At 43.6% G+C, this 23,203-nt stretch overlaps 1 protein-coding gene across 1 annotated transcript in view; it reads right to left on the reverse strand.

Annotated features, from left to right (window-relative positions):
• Positions 1-23,203, reverse strand: part of LOC146672908 (alpha-2-macroglobulin-like) — a 58,183-nt gene that overhangs the window by 25,339 nt on the left and 9,641 nt on the right. The window contains exons 4-15 of the mRNA XM_085401368.1: positions 22,116-22,168; positions 21,990-22,010; positions 21,275-21,440; positions 21,116-21,200; positions 20,873-21,020; positions 9,510-9,627; positions 9,307-9,416; positions 9,043-9,210; positions 8,581-8,808; positions 6,876-6,939; positions 6,636-6,781; positions 6,075-6,224 (exon numbers count right to left, since the gene is read on the reverse strand). Of these exons, the coding sequence (XP_085257494.1) occupies positions 6,075-6,224; positions 6,636-6,781; positions 6,876-6,939; positions 8,581-8,808; positions 9,043-9,210; positions 9,307-9,416; positions 9,510-9,627; positions 20,873-21,020; positions 21,116-21,200; positions 21,275-21,440; positions 21,990-22,010; positions 22,116-22,168 (1,457 nt within the window). The remainder of the gene's footprint in view (positions 1-6,074; positions 6,225-6,635; positions 6,782-6,875; positions 6,940-8,580; positions 8,809-9,042; positions 9,211-9,306; positions 9,417-9,509; positions 9,628-20,872; positions 21,021-21,115; positions 21,201-21,274; positions 21,441-21,989; positions 22,011-22,115; positions 22,169-23,203) is intronic.

Below are 23,203 nucleotides of genomic sequence, written 5' to 3' on the forward strand. Positions count from 1 at the left end.
CTAACCCCGGAGGTCGAAGAAAGAAGCTGAGAATCACCCAACTGGAAGACACTGGTAGCTGCAGCAATACAAATAAAGGTTAAAAGCTCCTTAGACAGAGGTTCTAGTCTAAGTACATTTGAAAGGTATAAGGTGGTATTAAATGACTTAATAATTGATCAACAAATTGATTTACTCTGCCTTACAGAAACCTGGTTGCAGCAGGATGATTATGTTAGTTTAAATGAATCAACACCCCTGAGTCATTCTAACTACCAGAAATCTCGAAGCACAGGCCGAGGGGGAGGTGTGGCAGCAATTTTTCACACCAGCCTATTAATTAATGAAAGACCAAGACAGACTTTTAATTCATTTGAAAGCCTGATGCTTAACATTGTCCACCCCAGCTGTGAAACTCAGAAACCAGTCTTACTTGTTATCATCTATCGCCCACCTGGGCCTTACACAGAGTTTCTGTCTGATTTCTCAGACTTTATATCTAATTTAGTTCTGAGCTCAGATAAAATAATTATGGTGGGTGATTTTAACATCCATGTAGATGCTAAAAATGACAGCCTCAACATGGCGTTTAATCTGTTATTAGACTCAATTGGTTTCTCTCAAAATGTAAAAGAACCCACCCACCACTTTAATCACACTCTAGATCTTGTTTTAACATATGGCATAGAACCTGAACATTTAACACTGTTTCCTGAAAACCCTCAGGAAACAGTTTCAGTCAGGTTTCAGAGCTCAGCACAGCACAGAAACAGCTTTAGTGAAGGTTACAAATGATCTTCTTATGGCCTCTGACAGTGGACTCATCTCTGTGCTTGTCCTGCTAGACCTTAGTGCAGCATTCGATACTGTTGACCATAATATCCTATTAGAGCAATTAGAACATGCTGTAGGTATTACAGGTACTGCACTGCAGTGGTTTGTATCATAGCTATCTAATAGACTCCAATTTGTGCATGTAAATGGAGAGTCCTCTTCACACAGTGCTAGGACCAATTCTGTGTACTAGGGCTGGGCCATATTATACCGTTCACGGTAATACCGGTATAATGTTAGGCAATGATAGGAAAATGAAATATCGTGATAGAATATGAGTAAAACGCGCATGCGCAGTGCCTTTGTTTTCATACGCACATGGCCGATTGTTGAGTGAAACAGATGAACCGGAATTGGTTTGTAAAAATGGTGCAACTTCAGTGATGTGGAACTGGTTTGGTGTTTGTCCGTCAGATACACGACAAAGCACATTTTTTTGCAGAACACGCAAGCGGCCGTCGTTATTGTCGTATTTGTCGGACTAAGATGCTCTTAAGTCTTGGAGTAATCTGGGTCCTAAACTCTGTATGCTTCTGGTCAAACAAACACTGCAGCATCACTGAGAGTTAAAAACTGTCTAAATTCTTTCATCTTTAATAAAACGAACAGCGTTGCTGCTTTACCAGGTGTAACTATGAAGTTTAACTTCCAGGCATCCATGAAAACAAAATTTATTACATTTAACGGAGTTAGAAGTTAGCAGGAAGCTAGCGGAAGTTAGCTTGCTAGTTTAGCTAGTTACCTAAGCATGACATAGCATGTTCTGACTGAGAGATTTCTGAAAAAATTAAAACGTACAGCTCTGCTATCACTTCCAACATAAATGAAAACAGGAAACTAATCAGCAGTGACGTTTGTAGGGTTACTGAAGTTGGGCTAGCTGGTATATAATGATGTGCTACGTGATCGCTAGCGACACAGCTATGTTAGCATAACATAAACAGTGAAGCTGGAGGACGAACACTAACCCTTTTCCACTTATAAAAGTTAACGTGAACGTTCCTCATGGTTAGAGACAAATGCAATCGCATGGCAGGATGCTGTAAACGGACCAAACTTCAGTCAGGAGAACAACTGAGATAATCCATCCACAATACGAGGTTAGTCATTAATATATGATCGGGGCGATCGTGGCTCAAGAGTTGGGAGTTCGCCTTGTAATTGGAAGGTTGCCGGTTCGAGCCCCGGCTTGGACAGTCGGTTGTTGTGTCCTTGGGCAAGACACTTCACCCGTTGCCTACTGGTGGTGGTCAGAGGGCCCGGTGGCGCCAGTGTCCGGCAGCCTCGCCTCTGTCAGTGCGCCCCAGGATGGCTGTGGCTACAATGTAGCTTGCCATCGTGAATGTGTGCGTGAATGGGTGGATGACTGGATATGTAAAGCGCTTTGGGGTCCTTAGGGACTAGTAAAGCGGTATATAAATACAGGCCATTTACCATTTACTGCAACAACATGGGAATAGAATAGAGCAGCTGCCAGAGAATTCAACATTAATGAATCAATGGTACAGAAGTGGAGGAAGCAAGAAGAATGAGTTTAATAAAGTTTGATTTATCTGGCTGCTTTGTTTCGCTTAATGTGCGTTATAATCCCGTGCACCGAAAACTACGTACTGTACACTGCAGTTTAATGTTGCAAAGCACCTCTTTTTAACTTCAGTGGATATTATACATGGTTATGCTATACATGGTTATGCTCAGGATATGTCAGCCCATTTCTACTGGAAATGCCTTTTGGTTAAACTTTCAGCAAGGAATTTGCATTTGCACTGTTACATTTTTATAAAGCTTTAATGTACATAAAAACCAGCTTCTTGTTTAAGTGAAAATAAATGGAAGGTTGTCTTTTTGCGCTAGTAATGTTGTGGAGTTGTATTTTGTCTCGCATCAATTATATCGTCAGTTATATCGTTATCGCAAATTTTCAAATATATGTCGTGATAAATATTTTTGGCCATATCGCCCTGCTCGACTGTGTACATTATACATGGTTCCCTTAGGCAGCATCATTAGAAGACATAGCATACATTTACACTGCTATGCAGATGACACCCAGCTCTATCTGTCCATGAAGCCAGATAACACACACCAATGAGTTAAACTGCAGGAATGTCTTAAAGACATAAAGACCAGGATGGCCGCTAACTTTCTGCTTCTTAATTCAGATCAAACTGAGGTTATTGTACTCGGCCCTGAAAATCTTAGAAATATGGTATCTAACCAGATTCTTACTCTGGATGGCATTACCTTGGCCTCCAGTAACACTGTGAGGAACCTTGGAGTCATTTTTGACCAGGACATGTCCTTCAACGCACATATTAAACAAATATGTAAGACTGCGTTCTTCCATTTGCGCAACATCTCTAAAATTAGAAATATCCTGTCTCAGAGTGACACTGAAAAACTAGTTCATGCATTTATTACTTCCAGGCTGGACGACTGTAATTCATTATTATCAGGATGTCCAAAAAACTTGCTGAAAAGCCTTCAGCTAATCCAAAATGCTGCAGCAAGAGTCCTGACAGGGACTAGAAAGAGAGAGCAGATTTCTCCTGTTTTGGCTTCCCTTCATTGGCTTCCTGTTAAGTCCAGAATTGAATTCAAAATCCTGCTCCTCACATACAAGGTCTTAAATAATCAGGCCCCATCTTATCTTAATGACCTTGTAGTACCATATCACCCTATTAGAGCACTTCGCTCTCGCTCTGCAGGCCTACCGTATTTTCACGACCATAAGGCACACTTAAAAGTCTTAGATTTTCTTCAAAAAGTACGGCGCGCCCTATAGCGCAGTGCGCCCTGTGTGTTGTAAGGAGGACGTAGTAGAGAACACCATGAGAATGCTAAAGGGTGAAGTGTGGGCATTGATCGTATATACCGGACAATCGCACATACCTGTATAAAAGGACAGGTATGTGCATTATGTGGAACATCGTTGTTTTAACAACCCTGAAAATGGCAAAGAGACACGCTTATGAAGCACAGTTTAAACTGAAGGCCATCAGCTATGCGGAGGAACATGGAAATCAAGCAGCGGGGAGAGAATTTAAGATTAACGAATCGATGGTTCGCAAATGGAGGAAGCTAGAAAACAAGCTCCGGCAGGTCAAGAAAACGCAGCTGAGTTTCCGCGGACATAAGGCGAGGTGGCCCGAGTTGGAGGAAAGACTCAAGCGGTGGATCATCGAGCAAAGAACGAGCGGGAGAAGCGTTTCGACAGTCACCATTCGGCTAAAAGCAGTTTCACTAGCTGAAGAGATGAACATTGAACATTTCCAAGGAGGTCCGTCTTGGTGCTTTCGTTTTATGAAACGGTGCCATTTTTCCATCCGGACCAGGACTACGGTAGCGCAGCAACTTCCAGCGGATTATAAGGAAAAGCTGGCCATCTTCCGCTCCTACTGCAGCAAACACATCCAGCCCAGCCACATCACTGACATGGACGAGGTCCCGCTCACTTTTGACATCCCGGTGAGTCACACTGTGGAGAAGAAGGGGACCAGCACGGTAGCGATACGCACAACGGGGTATGAAAAGTCTTCTTTTACTGTTGTGCTTGGCTGCCATGCTAATGGACAGAAACTGCCGCCTATGGTGATTTTTAAGCGAAATACTTTGCCTAAAGAGAAGTTTCCAGCAGGAATCATCATTAAGGCAAATGAAAAGGGCTGGATGGATGAGGAAATGATGAAAGAGTGGCTGAGGGAGGTGTATGTAAGGAGACCAGGTGGTTTTTTCCACGCATCACCATCGCTGTTGATCTGTGACTCTATGCGTGCCCACCTCACAGCCGATGTGAAAAAACTAGTGAAACAAATGAACTGTGAGCTTGCTGTCATTCCGGGAGGCCTGACAAAGGAACTCCAACCGCTGGACATCGGTGTGAACCGCCCGTTCAAAGTAAGGCTGCGAGCGGCCTGGGAGTGAACCTGGAATGTTTGATGGAGATTTAGCGCAGCTGTTCAATTCAGACACAGAGGATGAGGACTTCGATGGGTTTGATTGATGATAAAAATGTGAGTACCAAACTTTGTTTTGCTCCTGCTTTATTTTTAAATATGCATACTTGTATGCTTGTGTGTTGTTGATGATGACGATTACCGGTAATAGAAATGTAAGTAAGGTACCGAACTCAGGTTTGCTCCCGCTTTATTTTTAAATACGCATACGGTACTTGTATGCGCCCTATAATCCAGTGCGCCTTATGTGTGTGTTAAATACAGTAATGGCACACATAACTAAGACTGCGCCTTTTAGTACAGTGCGTCTTATGGTCGTGAAAATACAGTACTTGTTGTTCCTAGAGTATTAAAAAGTAGAATGGGAGGCAGAGCCTTCAGTTTTCAGGCCCCTCTTCTGTGGAACCAGCTTCCAGTTTGGATTCAGGAGACAGACACTATCTTTATGCTGCAATAGATGTAGGCTGCCGGGGGATTCCCATGATGCATTGAGTTTTTCCTTTCCAGTCACCTTTCTCACTCACTATGTATTAACAGACCTCTCTGCATTGAATTATATCTGTTATTAACCTCTGTCTCTCTTCCACAGCATGTCTTTATCCTGTCTTCCTTCTCTCACCCCAACCGGTCGCAGCAGATGGCCCCGCCCCTCCCTGAGCCTGGTTCTGCCGGAGGTTTCTTCCTGTTAAAAGGGAGTTTTTCCTTCCCACTGTCGCCAAAGTGCTGCTCATAGGGGGTCATATGATTGTTGGGTTTTTCTCTGTATCTATGAAGCGCCTTGAGGCGACTTTTGTTGTGATTTGGCGCTATATAAATAAAATTGAATTGAATTGAATTTAATTGAATTCTTTTGACCCATTTTGCCACAGGAAAGGACGTTGCCTAATAATTATGCACACCTGATATAGGGTGTTGATGTCATTAGACCACACCCCTTCTCATTAAAGAGATGCACATCACCTAATATGCTTAAGTGGTAGTAGGCTTTCGAGCCTATACAGCTTGGAGTAAGACAACATGCATGAAGAGGATGATGTGGACAAAATACTCATTTGCCTAATAATTCTGCACTCCCTGTAGACACTGACTGGCAGGTGATGCATTTACCTGACTATCATCACAGACACATGCATATGTAACCTTGTATTTTTTATACCAGTTTGTTTTTAGACAAACTCAGCATTTGACTGTTTAAAACAGTTCAATGTACGACTGCCCAGACGTGAGCTGCTGGTAACTCACGACACTACGGGCTCTGGAAATAAGGGATGTGTCCACCTCACTGGTGTTAATATCAGCAGTTACCTTATCTGCATCCAGAGTCTTCCCAGGCTCCTTGATGAGAACGCTCTTGTCGATGGCGCTCACACCACACAGAGAACGTGGCAGGGCCGTCACCTGCATGTTGGTCTCTTCACCTGGGACGGCTGAAGACGGTGAAAACTCCACTGACACCTGACACACACAAAACACCCGTAGAAGTTTAGTGACTGTGAAAACTCCCCACTCACTGCTGGCTAAATGAGCTGCTTCACTGAGGTGAGTGACAAATCATGAGTCCCATGTGATGGCTGTAGCCCACGTTGGACACTGTATGAACACTGTGTCAGTGTTAGATAGGTAGGACTTGCATCATCATTGAAAAAGTGCTTGTATAAATGGGAGTGAGCGGGTCATGAGGTCATATAAAGAAGCAATTTGAGTCCTCAGGTAGAGTAGAAACAGCTGTGCAACAACCAGTCCACAACAACCAGTATATGCTAGAAATCCTCAGGTGATTTAGCCACCTGGAGATGACTTTGATTTGAACGACATGGCATGACTGCAGACACCAAACACACAGCACACCTCTAGAATTACACTCACCTTGTTGCTGAAGCATTTGTCAGTAGAGAAGTCAGCACTGTGGGCAATTACATCCTCACTTGGCAGGACGGCATAAGCCACAACCTGGAACTCTGGAGCCATCTCAGGAGACACTCTGACTTTAAAGGACACCTGGCCCTCATTCACTGAAACACAGGTCCAAACATGCATCCACAGATCAACAAAACAGACCAACGTCAATGCTTGGCTGTGGCATTTGTGGAAATATGGGAATATTACCTGATCTGTCTCGCACTTCAACCTGTTTTTGTCCTTGCATGGTGACAGCTCCTCTGGACAACACCTGGAAGACAGAAATCATTTAAAAACAAGAATGAACTAGCACTGATATCTGTGGACATCACTACCAGTGAAAGGTTTTGACACCTTAATTCAATGTGTTTGAATTAAAAGGTTAAGAGACATCCAGATTCAAGGGAAGCAAATTTGGATGTCATCAGCATAACAATGAAAGGGAATGTTGTATTTCCTAAATATAGGAATAAAAATAATAATAATTTTAAAAAAATTAAATGAATGAGAGGTAAAACTTGAGGGGGTAGGGACAAATAAGTAAATACTTCTGCCTACTCCTTTTCAAACAAATAGTGGAATGATATTTTGTAATGGTTGTGAAGGCACATGTTTGAAATGTTTGAAATAAAAATGAACTGAAATGAACTGAAAATAAAAAAGGCAGCATGTATGAGGAGAACAGAGCTGGACCCCAAACAGAGCCCTGTGGCACACCACAACACACAGGGGCAGAGGAAGAGGGGCATTGCCCAATAGCAACAGAACATGAGTTCTCTGACAGGTATGATTTAAACCATGATAAAACTGAGCCTTTAAGACCAACAACGTGCTTGAGTCACGTGCTTGAGTCTCCATAAGAGAATGTTGTGATCAACTGTGTCAAAGGCAGCAGTCAGATCTAAAAGGACTAAAACAACAGAACAACCTGAGTCTACAGTTATAAGAAGATCATTAAAAACTAGTAAAAGTGCAGTCTCAGGACAAGATTTAAAACCAGACTGGAATGCTTCACAAATGCCACAAACATCTAAAAAGGTCGGACGTTGCTTGAGAACAACTTTTGCCAAAATTGCGGACATAAAAGAGAGTTTAGAAACTGGCCTGAAGTTAGAAAGAACATTAGGATCAAGACTTTTCTTCTTAATGATGCCTCTGATGTCTTTTTTGTTGTGAGATTTGAAGATTCGTGTGCTGAGGTGTTTTTTCTGTTCTCAAACCGATCTCCCTTTAAGGGCTCAGTCTGGGTGGGTCTTTTTTCTCCTCGTCTTTCCTCGTGTATTGTGTATTTCCACTGTTCTACCTCTTCTGACCTGTTGTCCCCATGTGATGTTTGTGCAATGTATGTATGGCTGGAAGGGTAAGATGGCGCTGGAGTGCTGGCAGCCTTTAACCCAATTTCCTTCTGGATCAATAAAGGTCATCAGTCAATCAGTCAAAAGTGCAGGGGACACAGGAAAAGCACAATAACTATAATGAGGGCTAAAATACAAACAACTTTAACTGAGAGCAGAACCCAGATGACTAAAACTAAGAAGGCCTAAGAATTTAAATACTTAACAGAGAGAGAAAACTAAGGATATCATGAACAAAGGACCAAACACTGAGGCTAATTACTAAGCTGACAGAAAATGATGAGGGACAAAGCACAGGGACCAGACCTGAAGTCTGTGGAACCAGCTTCCACTTTGGATTCAGGAGACAGGCGCCCTCCCTAGTTTTCCTTTTTGCTAAAGCATATAGTTTGGGCTCGATCAGTATTTATGCTGAAATAGATCGAAGCTGCTGGATTCTCATGATGGACTGAAAGTTTCTTCTTCAGTCATGATGGGCATTACAACAGTACTTTTTTAGCAAACACACAAAAAGTCTGGTCATGTTCAACTTTATAGTAAACCCAGAGATAACTCACCAGATAAATGACATCCACAGACCCCGGAGACTCTCCCACTATAGTGTAGTTGACTGATACGTCTTCTTCTGCATCACAGGGAGCTGGTTTATCCTTCGTCTGTACCTCTAGAGAGCTGATTGTTTTAATATCAGGAGAAGACGGCTGGGACATGGATAATGTGTGAAATCCCCTGTCATAGTATGCAGTTTTGTATCCTGGGTAGCCCAGTGTTGGTGTCAGGCTTGCCTAGTTGGGGATAGGAAACAAAAATTTAAAAACTTGATCTACAAATAACATTGGACAACGAGGCTTTATAAGCAAGGCAAAGGTGGAGGAAGATGAGTCATAAACTGTTTCAGGATTGCAGCTTCCTACTGTGGGAGGTATTTGGACATTTGCAGCCTATCAGAAACCAATTGTGGCTTCATGCTGCTGTCATGGCTGCATTAAATTACACATTGTTTCCGTGTGTCAGCTCACATGGAGTTGGATATCCTGGTCAAAGTTATCAGTGCTGAAAGAAAATGAGGCCACACCGTTGCTGTCAGTTGTCAGATTTTGTAGTGAGCGTGGTCGCCACATTTCTCCCGTGAACAGGTAGACCGGTGCGTCACAAACTGGTGTATTATTGTGGTACACTGCTCTGACCTGTTGAAGAACACAATGCTCTATCAATGGAAAATACAAACAATTTAAATGTGCTTTGTACGACAAACTGAGCTGAAAACAACATGTTAGGCTTACTTTTCCTTCCACATTAGATCCCCGTTCCCAAACCTTGGGCACGTTAATAAAAGACACTTTTCCAAGGACGTAAGAAATAGTGACTCTCTTCTCTTGAGGGAGTGAAACACCTGAATGTAAAAACGTTCATGTTACAATCCTGTGAATGCCTTTTTGGTTAAATACACATTAATGTGTCATTATAAAGAAATAAAAAACCTTACCTGTTCCCTCTTCTTCAACTTTGGCCCTGATATCCAGAACATCTTCAAGCACCTTTTGGTCCATTTTAGTAAAAATTGACATGTTGAAGGAAACAGTTGCACAGCCAGTCTTGTCTGCCTGGAAAGAACAATAAAGAAAGAAAATCACTGATACAAGAATAAACCAAAATTAGAATCAAATCTCATTCACAGTCTAATCTATAAAATATATTAAATGTTCAAACTAGAGATAGCACGATACCACTTTTTTATGTCCGATACCGATATCATAAATTTGGATATCTGCCGATACCGATATGAATCCGATATAGTGTTTTTAATCAATAAAACTTTTTTTAATGTGTTGCTGCATTTTGTATAAGTTCATACTCAAGTTTAAATAAACAACAACACTAAAGCTATTCTGTTATACCTGTATGTAAAAAATACACTGCACCCAAAATATTTCATAGTTCAGCAAAACTGATCCTCAACAACATCCTCCCTATTCTGGTATTTTAAAGAGTACTTTAAAATAACACCTCATGATGCTTAATCGACGTAATCAACCTTAATTTGATGCAGTGTGAAAGAAAATGCACAGAAATCAATTATTTTTCAAGAATAATTAAATAGATTCAACATCTTTCTTCAACAGAACTGCAGACTGCACAGATGGTACCTTCCCAAAGGAAAAAGTACTACAGCTTACTAGGGTATATTAGACTTAACAGTTACTATATACAGTAACGGACTTCTATCCATTTTTAGATTAAAACTTTGGGTGTAAGACTCAGATAATTATTTATTAAAAGCTAGATATTTTAAATGAGAATAAGAAAGAAAAGTATGTCTTTGTGCCCCCTTTTCCCTGTTAATGCCCTATCGGCCCCCCTGGCTAAACTTTGCTAGATCCGCCCCTGCACAGTTACAGCCGTCAGCTACGTAGAAAAAGATCCTGGTGTAGAAAGTAATATTAAATAAATTCTAACAACAGCTGATCAAGCTTAAATGTGCTGCTGTTGTTCAGCCGCTGGTTTCCTCTTTCTGGTGCAAAGTGGGCCAAAAACAAACAAGAGAGACGGACTCGCGACAGAAAAGCCGATCAGCTGATCATTGATCAGTTTCATGATTGAAGTAGCAGCAGGAGAGAGAGAGAGAGAGAGAGTCGCTCCATATATCGGTTGTTAAGCTTAACGCGGGAATGCTTTACAAACATTCAGAGATGAACTTACACACTTGCTTTACTTCTCTCTGGGAAAACTTCCCCGGAGATAAAATGCTGGTGAGGCTACAAATACACACAGCCGCTCTATCACGTGAGCACACTGCTCCAACGTGCTTCGGTTATGAGCCGAGTTACGCCGTGTCGCAAGTTTTGTGAGGTGCTTTTTTGATATTTAATGGATCGGATTACATTTTTTATTTCTCACTGATATCCGATCCAGTAATTTAGGTCAGTATCGGACCGATACCGATACGTAATATCGGATCGGTCCATCTCTAGTTCAAACTATGATGAGTCATTTAGAATTTGATGCAAGCAATATAGTATGCAGGGTGGGGGGACAAAAGTCTGGAGGGGTCAGTTGTACTAAACATAAACAGCTGAAGGAACATTTTGCAACTGATTATGTTACCTGGCAACAGATCATTCAGATAAATGTGTATACTACTTCCGGCGCCCCCCGTGTGCGGCAGCCTGTTACAGCAGCTCTGCTCATTCTGAGTTTCTTTCTTTCTTATCTTTTTTCTCGTAATTTTTTTTTATAACTAACGTATTAGTAATTAGACTCTGCAACCATGTTCTACCGTTTTGTACTAGTCCTGGTCGTTTTTCTCAGTTTATTTCTACTTTTTTCACCCGTGTCTGGGGACCCAGAGCAGAGATCCTTTGTTTACAGTAAGGATCAGCTGTTAGCGCTGCGTCCTGCAGCGGTACTGCCGGCGGACAGACCCGATATTCCCAGCGAGCTGAGGAGGAAAAGACGGGGGTGTCGTGCTGGGAAGGAGCGCCGTCGCCCGAGGAGGAGACGTTATCGACCATCTCTTCCTTCTGTAATTATTGGAAACGTAAGATCTTTGCCCAATAAGATGGATGAGCTCACGTCGCTAACCTGGTCACAGAGGGAGTACCGGCAATGTAGCATCATGATGCTAACGGAGTCGTGGCTAACATCGCTAACTCCGGACACAAGCGTGACACTACCGGGATTCCAGCTGCTGCGAGCGGACAGGACCAGAGACAGCGGTAAGAGGAAAGGAGGGGGACTGGCAGTTTTTGTGAACGACAGATGGTGTAACCCTGGGTACATCACTGTAAAAGAGCAACTCTGCAGCAGAGACATTGAGCTGTTAGCCGTTAGCATGCGTCCGTACTACCTGCCCCGGGAGTTCTCGCATGTTATCGCGATAACAGCGTATGTCCCCCCCTCGGCCAACGCGGATGCAGCCTGTGACTCTCTCCACTCTGTGGTCAGCAGACTGCAAACACAATCACCGAGAGCCCTTCTCATAATATCAGGGGACTTCAATTATGCCTCACTGGACTCCACACTGCCCACCTTCACCCAGTATGTGACCTGCCCAACCAGAGTCAATAAAACACTGGACTTACTGTATGCCAATGCAGAAGAGGCATACAGTTCATCACCTCTCCCTCCCCTGGGCAGATCTGATCACAACCTGGTGCACCTTGTCCCTGTGTATGAGCCCTTAGTGTGCAGGGAGCCACCAGCCACCCGCACAGTACAGAGATACAGAGTACAGAGTCAGAGGAGAGCGAGGAGGCTCTTAAGGATTGTTTTGAGTCGACTGTGTGGGAGGTGATTTGTGATGACCACGGAGAGGACATCGACAGCCTTACTACATGCATTACTGACTATATAAACTTCTGTGTGGATAACACCGTACCTACCAGGACTGTACGGTGTTTCTCCAACAACAAACCTTGGATTACCCCAGAAATTAAAACCGTCCTCAAGCAGAAGAGGAGGGCCTTCAAATCCAGAGACAAAGAGGAGTTGAAAAGGGTGCAGAGAGAGCTGAGGGGACTGATAAGGAATGGGAAGGAGAGCTACAGGCAGAAGATGGAGAACCAGCTTCAACAAAACAACGTTGGTGAAGTCTGGAGAGGCCTCAGAACCATCTCGGGCCACAAACAGCAGAACTCTCTGCCTGGGAGGGATGTGACGTGGGCAAATGAACTGAATCATTTCTTCAACAGATTTGATTCAGCCATGAGGCAGTCTACAACATCGGCTGCAGGCTCACCCACCCCCACTGCTGCTGTTCCACCTCAGACACTTCACACCTCCTCTATTCACCCTGCTCACTCCCCCCCACCCCCAACTGCAGCATCCAATACACACTCAACACAAGGCTCCAGCCTGTCTCTCTCAACCACCCAGGTTAGGAGGGAACTGAGGAGGATTAATGGCAAGAAGGCAGCGGGCCCAGATGGCATCAGCTCGAGGGTCGTCAGGTCCTGCGCGGACCAACTGTGTGGGGTGATGGAGCACCTCTTCAACCTGAGCCTGAGGTTGGGAAGAGTCCCACAGCTCTGGAAAACCTCCTGTGTTGTACCAGTGCCAAAGACTTCACGCCCCAAGGACCTCAACAGCTACAGGCCGGTGGCTCTGACATCCCACCTGATGAAGACCCTGGAGCGGTTGGTCCTGGCTCAGCTTCGGCGCCTAACAAGCTCATCACTGGACCCACTTCAGTTTGCCTACCAGCCTGGCATTGGAGCGGATGATGCCGTCATTCACCTCCTACATCGTTCCCTCGCTCACCTGGAGACCGCTGGAAGCACTGTGAGAATCATGTTCTTTGATTTCTCCAGTGCCTTCAACACCATTCTTCCCTCGGTTCTAAAGGACAAGCTGGTGAACTCTGGAGTGGACCATCACCTCACTACCTGGATCCTGGACTACCTCACCGACCGACCACAGTATGTGAGGACTCAGGGCTGTGTGTCGGACAGGGTCGTCTGCAGTACGGGGGCCCCACAGGGAACGGTTCTGGCTCCGTTCCTCTTCACCATCTACACTGCAGACTTCTCCCACAATTCCACCCAGTGCTTCCTGCAGAAGTTCTCTGATGACTCTGCAATAGTCGGCCTCATCACTGATGGGGACGACAAGGAGTACAGAGGTCTGACCCAAGACTTTGTGGACTGGTGCCAGCTGAACTACCTCCAGATCAATGCCAGTAAAACCAAGGAACTGGTGGTAGACTTCCGCAGGCACAAGCATTCTCCACTGCAACCACTGAACATCCAAGGTATGGACATTGAGGCTGTGGACAGCTACAGGTACCTTGGTGTTCATCTGAACAATAGACTGGACTGGACTCATAACTCAGACGCCCTCTACAGGAAAGGGCAGAGCAGGCTGTACCTGCTGCGGAGACTCAGGTCGTTTGGAGTGGAGGGCCCACTCCTGAAGACCTTCTATGACTCTGTTGTGGCTTCTGCTATCTTTTATGGTGTGGTCTGCTGGGGCGGCAGCATCTCTGCTGGGGACAGGAAGAGACTGAACAGGGTGATCCGAAGGGCCAGCTCTGTTCTAGGATGCCCTCTGGACCCAGTGGAGGTGGTGAGTGACAGGAGAACGGCGGCTAAGCTGTCATCCCTGTTGGACAACGTCTCCCACCCCATGCAGCAGACTGTGACAGCACTGAGCAGCTCCTTCAGTGGGAGACTGCGGCACCCACGGTGTGGGACGGAGAGATTTCACAGGTCTTTCCTCCCCACTGCTGTCAGACTCCATAATAAAGACTTTAACTGATCAAGCACACACATCCATACATATGCAATAATGCTAAGTGCAATAATCCTTTCTGTCATCGTTGTATTTTTACTCAGTTGTATATAGTATTTGTATTTGTATTCTATTTTTATCTTATTGTATATTTATTTTTATTTTATTCTACTGTATATAGTATTTTATTTTATTCTATTCTGTACAGTTGTGTACTGTATTTATTCTTATTGTATTCTAATTTTTGCCTCATAACTTTTGCACTGTCCACTTCCTGCTGTGACAAAACAAATTTCCCACGTGTGGGACTAATAAAGGTTATCTTATCTTATCTTATCTTATTAAAAGATCATCATAGAGAGACAGAGTTTCTCATTTTCTCAGAGTTTCTCAGAGTTTCTATATTAAATGCCCGACTAGAGAGGAGAGGACATTAGACCACTGTTACAGCACGATCAGCGGGGCCTATCGTGCGGTGCCCCGCGCTTCACTCGGACTTTCTTACCACGTCATGATCCACCTGATCCCCGCGTACAGACAGAGGCTGAAGCTCTCCAAACCTGTCGTGAGGACGAAAAAACTGTGGAGCAACGAGGCTGTGGAGGCTGCTTCTAACAGCTTGGACGAGTTTACGGACACTGTCACCTCCTATATCCACTTCTGTGAGGACAGCATTGTGCCATCACGCACCAGGGTGAGTTATAACAATGACAAACCCTGGTTTACTCCTAAACTCAAAAAGCTGTGGCTGGAAAAGAGAAAGGCGTTCAGAAGCGGAGACAGGGACTGCTACAGAGAGGCCAAGTACAGGTTCACTAAAGAAGTGGACATTGCTAAACATCAGCACTCTGAGAAGATGCAGCAGCAGATCTCAGAGAATGACTCGGCCTCTGTGTGGAAAGGTTTTAGGAATATCACCAACTACAAGCCTAAAACCCCCCACTCCACTGATGACTTGCTCTTAGCCAACACCCTTAACGACTTCTACTGCCGTTTTGACGAGCCATCAGGCAGCCTTCACACCTCCAACGGCCCCAACAATAGAGACACTTTGGACACTCATCCCCCCACCTCTCCCCCCTCCATAGAGCCATCACCACCTTCAAACACTTCACCTACAACACCCCCCTCCTCACCCCACACAAAAGAGGATTTCACACCACCTCCTCCGACCACAACTCTTCATATTCATGAAGCAGATGTGAGGAAGCAGTTTAAGAGTCTGAATGCTCGAAAAGCTCCCGGCCCAGACGGTGTGTCTCCTGCCACCCTCAGACACTGTGCAAACTAGAGATGGACCGATCCGATATTACGTATCGGTATCGGTCCGATACTGACCTAAATTACTGGATCGGATATCGGAGAAAAATAAAAAATGTAATCCGATCCATTAAATATCACGAAAGCACCTCACAAAACTTGCAACACGCCGTAACTCACCTCAGAACGTTAGCACGTCGGAGCAGTATGCATCACGTGATAGAGCGGCTGTGGCATGCGGGACCTGTCGGTGGTCTGGATAGCATTTGGAGCTTCGCTAGCAACCCGGCATTTCATCTCCGACAAAGTTATCCCCGAGAGAAGTAAAGCAAGTGTGTAAGTCCATCTCTGAATGTTTGTAAAGCATTCCTGCGTTAAGCTTAACAAGCGACTGCCTCTTCTGGCTGCTGCTTCAATCATGAAACTGCTTAATGATCAGCTGATCGGCTTTTCTGTCGCGACTCCGTCTCTCTTGTTTGTTTTTGGCCCACTTTGCACCAGAAAGAGGAAACCAGCGGCTGAACAACAGCAGCACGTTTAAGCTTGATCAGCTGTTGTTAGAATTTATTTAATATTACTTTCTACTCGAGGATCTTTTTCTACGTAGCTGACGGCTGGTAACTGTGCAGGGGCGGATCTAGCAAAGTTTAGCCAGGGGGGCCGATAGGGCATTAACATGAAAAGGGGGCACAAAGACATACTTTTCTTTCTTATTCTCATTTAAAATGTCTAGCTTTTAATAAATAATTATCTGACACCCAAAGTTTTAATTTGATGTAAAATGAATAGAAGTCAATTACTGTATATAGTAACTATTAAGTCTAATATATATACCCTAGTAAGCTATAGTACTTTTTACTTTGGGAAGGTACCATCTCTGCAGTCTGCAATTTTGTTGAAGAAAGATGTTGAATCTATTTAATATTTCTTGAAAAATAATTGATTTCTGTGCATTTTTTTTCACACTGCATCAAATTAAGGTTGATTACGTCGATTAAGCATCATGAGGTGGAGCGTGAGGGGTGGTTCCCTATTTTTTATTTATTTATTTTTGTTGTTGCTGGGAGTTGGAACCCTATTAGTTAGGTTGCTTAATATTTACGCTAAGTACTCTTTAAAATACCAGAATAGAGAGGATGGTGTAGGTTTAAGTTTATTAGATTGATCAGTATTGCTGAACTATGAAATATTTTTTTTTGCATACAGGTATAACAGAATAGCTTTAGTGTAGTTGTTGTTTTAAACTTGAGTATGAACTTATACAAAATGCAGCAAGATATTTAAAAAAACAGTTTTGTTGATTAAAAAACACTATATCGGATTCATATCGGTATCGGCAGATATCCAAATTTATGATATCGGTATCGGTATCGGACATAAAAAAGTGGTATCGTGCCATCTCTAGTGCAAACGAGCTGGCCCCAGTGTTTTCTGGCATTTTCAACTCCTCACTGCAGGCCATGTGCCTGCCAGCTTCAAGTCCTCTACCATAATCCCTGTCCCCAAGAAACCTAGGATCACTGGACTAAATGACTACAGACCCGTGGCTCTGACATCTGTGGTCATGAAGTCATTTGAGCGCCTGGTTCTCTCCTATCTCAAGACCTTCACGGCCCCCCTCCTGGACCCCCTGCAGTTTGCATACAGAGCCAACAGGTCTGTAGATGACGCCATCAACATGGCCCTACACTTCATCCTGCAGCATCTGGACTCCCCAGGAACCTACGCCAGGATCCTGTTTGTGGACTTCAGCTCTGCCTTCAACACCATCCTTCCAGACCATCTCCGAGGCAAGCTTTCCCAGATGAATGTGCCTGATCCCATCTGCCGGTGGATCACTGACTTCCTGACGGACAGGAAGCAGCATGTGAAGCTGGGAAAGAATGTCTCGGACTCCCGGACCATCAGCACCGGCTCCCCTCAGGGCTGTGTTCTTTCTCCTCTGCTCTTCTCCCTGTACACCAACTGCTGCACCTCCACCCACCAGTCTGTCAAGCTAATCAAGTTTGCAGATGACACCACCGTTATTGGGCTCATCTCGGACGGGGATGAGTCTGCCTACAGGAGGGAGGTTGAACGTCTGGTGTCCTGGTGCAGCCACAACAACCTGGTGCTGAATGCCCAGAAGACAGTGGAGATTATTGTGGACTTCAGGAAGCACACAGCTCCACTCCCCCCCATCATCCTGACTGACACCCCCATCACCTCTGTGGACTCATTCCGCTTCCTGGTTACCACCATCACCCAGGACCTGAAGTGGGAGCCCACCATCACCTCCGTCATCAAGAAAGCCCAGCAGAGGATGTACTTCCTGAGGCAGCTGAAGAAATTCAACCTGCCAACACGGACGATGATGCAATTCTACACTGCAATCATCGAGTCCATCCTCACCTCCTCCATCACCGTGTGGTACGCTGGAGCCACTATCAGGGACAAACAGAGACTGCAGCGTGTTGTGCGCTCTGCTGAGAAGGTGATTGGCTGCAGACTCCCATCTCTGCAGGACCTGTACACCTCCAGGACACTGGGGCGTGCAGCTCGGATCTCAGCTGACCCTTCTCACCCTGGACACAGTCTGTTTGACCTGCTCCCCTCAGGCAGGAGGCTCCGGTCCATTCGCACCAGAAACTCTCGCCATAAGAACAGTTTCTTCCCCTCTGCTGTCGGACTCATGAACAATAACCGTATGACTGTCCCCACCACTAACACATGACCCTACGCTGTGTTCACTGCATCATTCCATGTTTGGCACTGATCACCACCTGCACTCATGTATATATCATGTATATATCTGTCTACTTAGCACTTTTAATTCTTATTCTTATTTTTATTTTCATGTCTATTTAAGCGTAATTTATGACAGTATGTTTGCACTGAAGCACCGCAGCAATTTCCTAATGTTGTAAACCTGCTCAACATTTGGCAATAAAACCCTTTCTGATTCTGATTCTGATTCTCACAAATACAGATGGGCGGAGGTTTACAAATCTGCAATGGACTGTGTCTACAAATTGTAGAACAATGACAGAATAATTTCATTAATGTAAAATTATCAAGACGGGGAATATTTCATCATCTGCAGCGCATAATGTCATCAAAACATGCAAAGGATAAGGCTAAAATCCACTATCAGATGGCTGCAGTCTCCAGGTCCTCGGGCAGCAATGCATGAAAAACTGTCATCATTCTGCCACTCAGATCACTGCATGGCCTCAGGAGCACTTCCACAAATCAATATCTGCACACAAAGTTCACCATGCCACCCACAAACGCAGGTTAAAGCTCCATTGCGCAGAAGAAGTCAAATGCGAATGCGAACTGGAAACGCTGCATTCTTTTCTGGGCAAAAGCTCATTTAAAACGACAAACAATGCTCTGTGCTCAGATGATTCGAAATCTGAAATTCTTTTTGGAAAACACAGACGCCGTATCCTCCACAACATCCCAAACATCCTGTCGAGCTGGGACTGTATAGCAGTATGATGGCATCACCTCACAAAACCACTGTATCATTTAAATTTCCCAGCAGCATCTCATTTACATCCTCAAAATCTCAGTACTACCATATATATGTTATACAGTACTGTGAAAAAAATCTTCACCCACTACCTTTTTGTGTGTTTGTTTGTTGGCCTCCAAATAAACAAACTTTCTTGGGAATTTTTAAAATGGGCTTGAGCAGTTTGTGTTGAGACTTTGGCAGCTTTTACATTCATTTCCAGTTCAGTTCGATCAGGCACTTTATGTTGACCTATGAACCATCCAAGCACAACAAGGACACCTGCCTCAAGGGATTATTGTTTCTACACATAACAGACAACTTAGCAAAGAACCAGTTTGAACTTTTATCCCATTGTCGATCCATCCAGGGGAGTTATTTTTTTCTCCTTATCTTTCCTCATGTGGTGCATTTTCCATTGTTATACCTCTCTGACCTGTCTTCCCCATGTGATGTTTTGTGTCATGTATGTATGGTCGGAAGGTAAGATGGCGCCGCCATTGCGTGCAATAGGTCGGCAGCCTTATGAAATTTCCCCTTGTGGGACTAATAAAGGTATATCAAATCAAATCAAATCTTTTACTCCCATTTCCTTCTTTGAATCTAAAACAAACGCCAACAACAGCGGGGCTTGAACTCATGGAAGCTTGCCTGAGAGAGTTCAGGTTGCATTTCCATTTGTGTTTGCATGTTTCAGTAAACCACTGTAGCTATGTCCCCCACTTTCCAGTTATTTATTTGTAACAAATGTTTGTAATCATGTATGATTTTTGTTCCACTTCTCACATGTCCACCACTTTGTGTTGGTCTTTCACGTGGAATTCCAATCAAATTGTTTCATGTTTGTGGCTGTAATGTGACAAAATGTGGGAAAGTTCAAGGGGGCCGAATACTTTTGAAAGCCACTGTATTGAGACTCGACTACACTGTGTTCGTGTTTTCCTCCGAAACAATAAGCTCCGTTGGAGCAGCCTTTCAACGCCTCTCTCTGTCTCTCAAAAAGTTGACCCAGACAACAAAGTAAAGCTATCGGAGCCGCGGACCTGTTTTATATACGCACGGAATAGTTTTCTATACGAGATCACTGCAAAAAGTGTAGCCTTACCTAATGTCCACCTACTGTTACTCATTTATATTAAGATTTAAACATCCAGTTGGTGTTGGTGTGGAGAGTAGCCCTCAGTAATAGTAATAAAATACACAGAAATAGTTCATTCATGTAGTAGTAAAAAGAATGATAATGTATTAAGTAATCCAAAGTATTCAGAATATGTTACTCTCATTGAGTAACGTAACGGAATAAAATACATTTTGAGGCATGTATTCTGTAATCTGTAGTGGAATACACTTTAACCTTCCCAACACTGAGCAGTAACTCAGTAAATTGTTCAAACTTTTAACAGGAGCTGAATCTTTGGATATGTGTATATTTGTTCAGTTTGTTTAGGTGTCACAGTCAGATCAGAGTATTTTTGAAGTTCTTAGATTTCTCACAGAAGTTGTATTCTTTTGTGTGACAGACATGATGAGACACACCACTTGCTTTAGCCCTACCAGTAAAGCTAATCATCTAGCAGATATTAGAAACACCAACACAACCTATGCAGCCTTTTAGGCACAACAATAACCACTTCACTCCTTTGGAGCTGACACGTCCGTCCAAGAAAGATGAGATATCACTAACAATTCAAATCCGTGGATGAAAGTATGAGACGATGAACTGTAGGGAAATAAAGTAAAGAGGACACACGGCGCCAGTTCAGCTGGGTAGAGCAGGCAACCCGTTTGCTGTAATGCTAATGCAGGGGCCTGAATGTACCCAAAGTATCAGGGAAAAAAGAGAAATGAAGCCATAACTGTACCTGCTTTGTCTCTGTGTGGCAGGGCGCACTTATCTGCAATAGGGCCAAATCATCCTCACTGTGCACCGATATACCCTGGAAAAAGTACCTAGTAGGTCTGCACACATTGACTGTAACACATCCTGGTACAGGCTGTCCATACGTGTACCTGTTTAAGAAAAATAAGTAAACATTATGAGTCATTTGCTCTCCAAACTCCAGATTTTACAACACATAATTTGTCCTGAATGAACTTTTCCTTACTTTGCACACACTTTAGCTTCAACGTCTTCCTGCCCAATACTCACTTCTTCAGATATATTTACTGTCACATCAAATTTGGGTAAAACTGGGGGAAATATGAATGTCAGCATTTGCACTCCATTACAACAAAGAATTTAAGAATAAATAAGACTGACTTACCATATTTCTCCACTTTGAAGTTGTGAGATATTTTCCTCTCACCCATTGACACAATGATCTGGTACGGTCCCTCAGGGGCCTCAGCGTCCAAGGAGTAAGAAAGCTGCAGTATTCTGCTATTGGATGTTTCATTTAGCCACTGTCCAATCCTGTTACTGTGAGGATCCTGTTAAATCAAGTGACAGTGACAGCTACTACACAGGTGTAAGTACAGTACCAACTAGATTCTTTATTTTCCTTTTCAACAACATTAGAGCTAAAACTGGACAATATAAATTTAGGGGGACATAAAGATGTCCTGTCTTCATCTGTAGCCAGCTTTGTCCTCTTCTAGATGTGAAGCACTTGTTTATAGATGTTTAAAAGTTAAGTGATATAAAGAAACCTAAGCTGTAATGACAGGGAAGCTGTGGCTGTGTTTGTGCAGTAATTAAATCAAAATTATTAATTTGATTTAATCACTGTCATTTTATTTTCACATGTGGGGCATCAAGTGACAGAACAGACCCCTGCACGGTGTGTATTACATACATGCAACCCACTTTGTCCAGTTTTTAAAGCTTGCACTGTCAGTAACTTGGAGTAATACTGCAGAAGCAGTGTGTATGCAAGCAGTGAGCAGGGAACCTTCAAGTCTGTCTGACTGCATGTGTTCAGTGTTGTGTTGATGCATTTGCAAGAGAAGGAAAAGCCTTTTTTAGAGGCGCCCTCTTACCTGAAGTTCAATGACATCATACTGAAAGAAAAAGGAAGAAAGACAGGTGGAGTTAAGAAACTGTTGTGTAAATCACTGCATCCAAATTGCAAACAGCATTATTAATAATACTGTTCAAAAACTCACCAGCTGATTGGCAGGTCGCATTTTATTATCCATCGCAACGACTCTGAAATTCACTTTGAGAAGAATTGAGAGGTTACCTCTGTTTCTCTCTTTGTACTTTAAAACAAAGTCACTGCAACTTATCAAACATGGATCTGATTGGTTACCCTGCACAGCAAGCCTAGACAGATCTCAGATAATGGACTGACATGTATGAGACATATGTATAGAATTTATTGAAATTGAACTGATATTGCTAATTTATATTTTAATTAATGACACATTTAATTTATTATTTAATTATGTATTTAATACATTTGGGCACCCGAGGCCCTCCATATTCTTCCCTCACGATTTTTTTGTACTTTGAATTCCAAAGCCATGTTTAAACATATTTATTTTATTGTGAAGTTTTAAAAATTAAAACCGTTAAACTTTCACATAAAAAGAATTTGACTCTGAAATAAACTAAGAGGCATTACTCAGACATGATTCATTTTGTGCTATCTGTCCCCGATTACAAAGTTAAGCTGAAAACGCACCGGAAACGTGCTCGTCATCTCCGAGCATGAAGTAAGGAGAGCCTTCAAGAGAGTGAACACCAGGAAAGCAGCAGGACCAGACGGCATCCCAGGTTGTATCCTAAGAGACTGCGCATACCAGCTAGCTCCTGTGTTCACTGAGATATTCAACATCTCTTTATCTCAGTCGGTGATCCCCACATGCTTCAAAGAGTCCATCATTGTCCCTGTCCCGAAGAAACCCCACCCTGCTTCTCTCAATGACTATCGCCCTGTAGCCCTCACCTCAGTAGTGATGAAGTGCTTTGAACGCCTGGTCAGAGACTTCATCATTTCTTCACTACCAGACACACAGGACCCACTACAGTTCGCTTACCGTCCAAATTGTTCCACAGACGATGCCATCTCTCATCTCCTCCACACATCACTCACTCACTTGGACACTAGAAGGGGGAATTATGTTAAAATGCTCTTCATAGACTACAGCTCTGCATTTAACACCATAATTCCCTCCACACTCACCACCAAGCTGGAGCATCTGGGACTCAGCTCATCTATGTGTCAGTGGATCTCCAACTTCCTAACTGG

This window comes from Rhamphochromis longiceps, linkage group LG3 (assembly GCF_057381845.1).
Source record: "Rhamphochromis longiceps isolate RC_006_pf linkage group LG3, R_longiceps_female_GT1.1, whole genome shotgun sequence".
In the NCBI taxonomy this organism is placed as follows: domain Eukaryota; kingdom Metazoa; phylum Chordata; class Actinopteri; order Cichliformes; family Cichlidae; genus Rhamphochromis; species Rhamphochromis longiceps.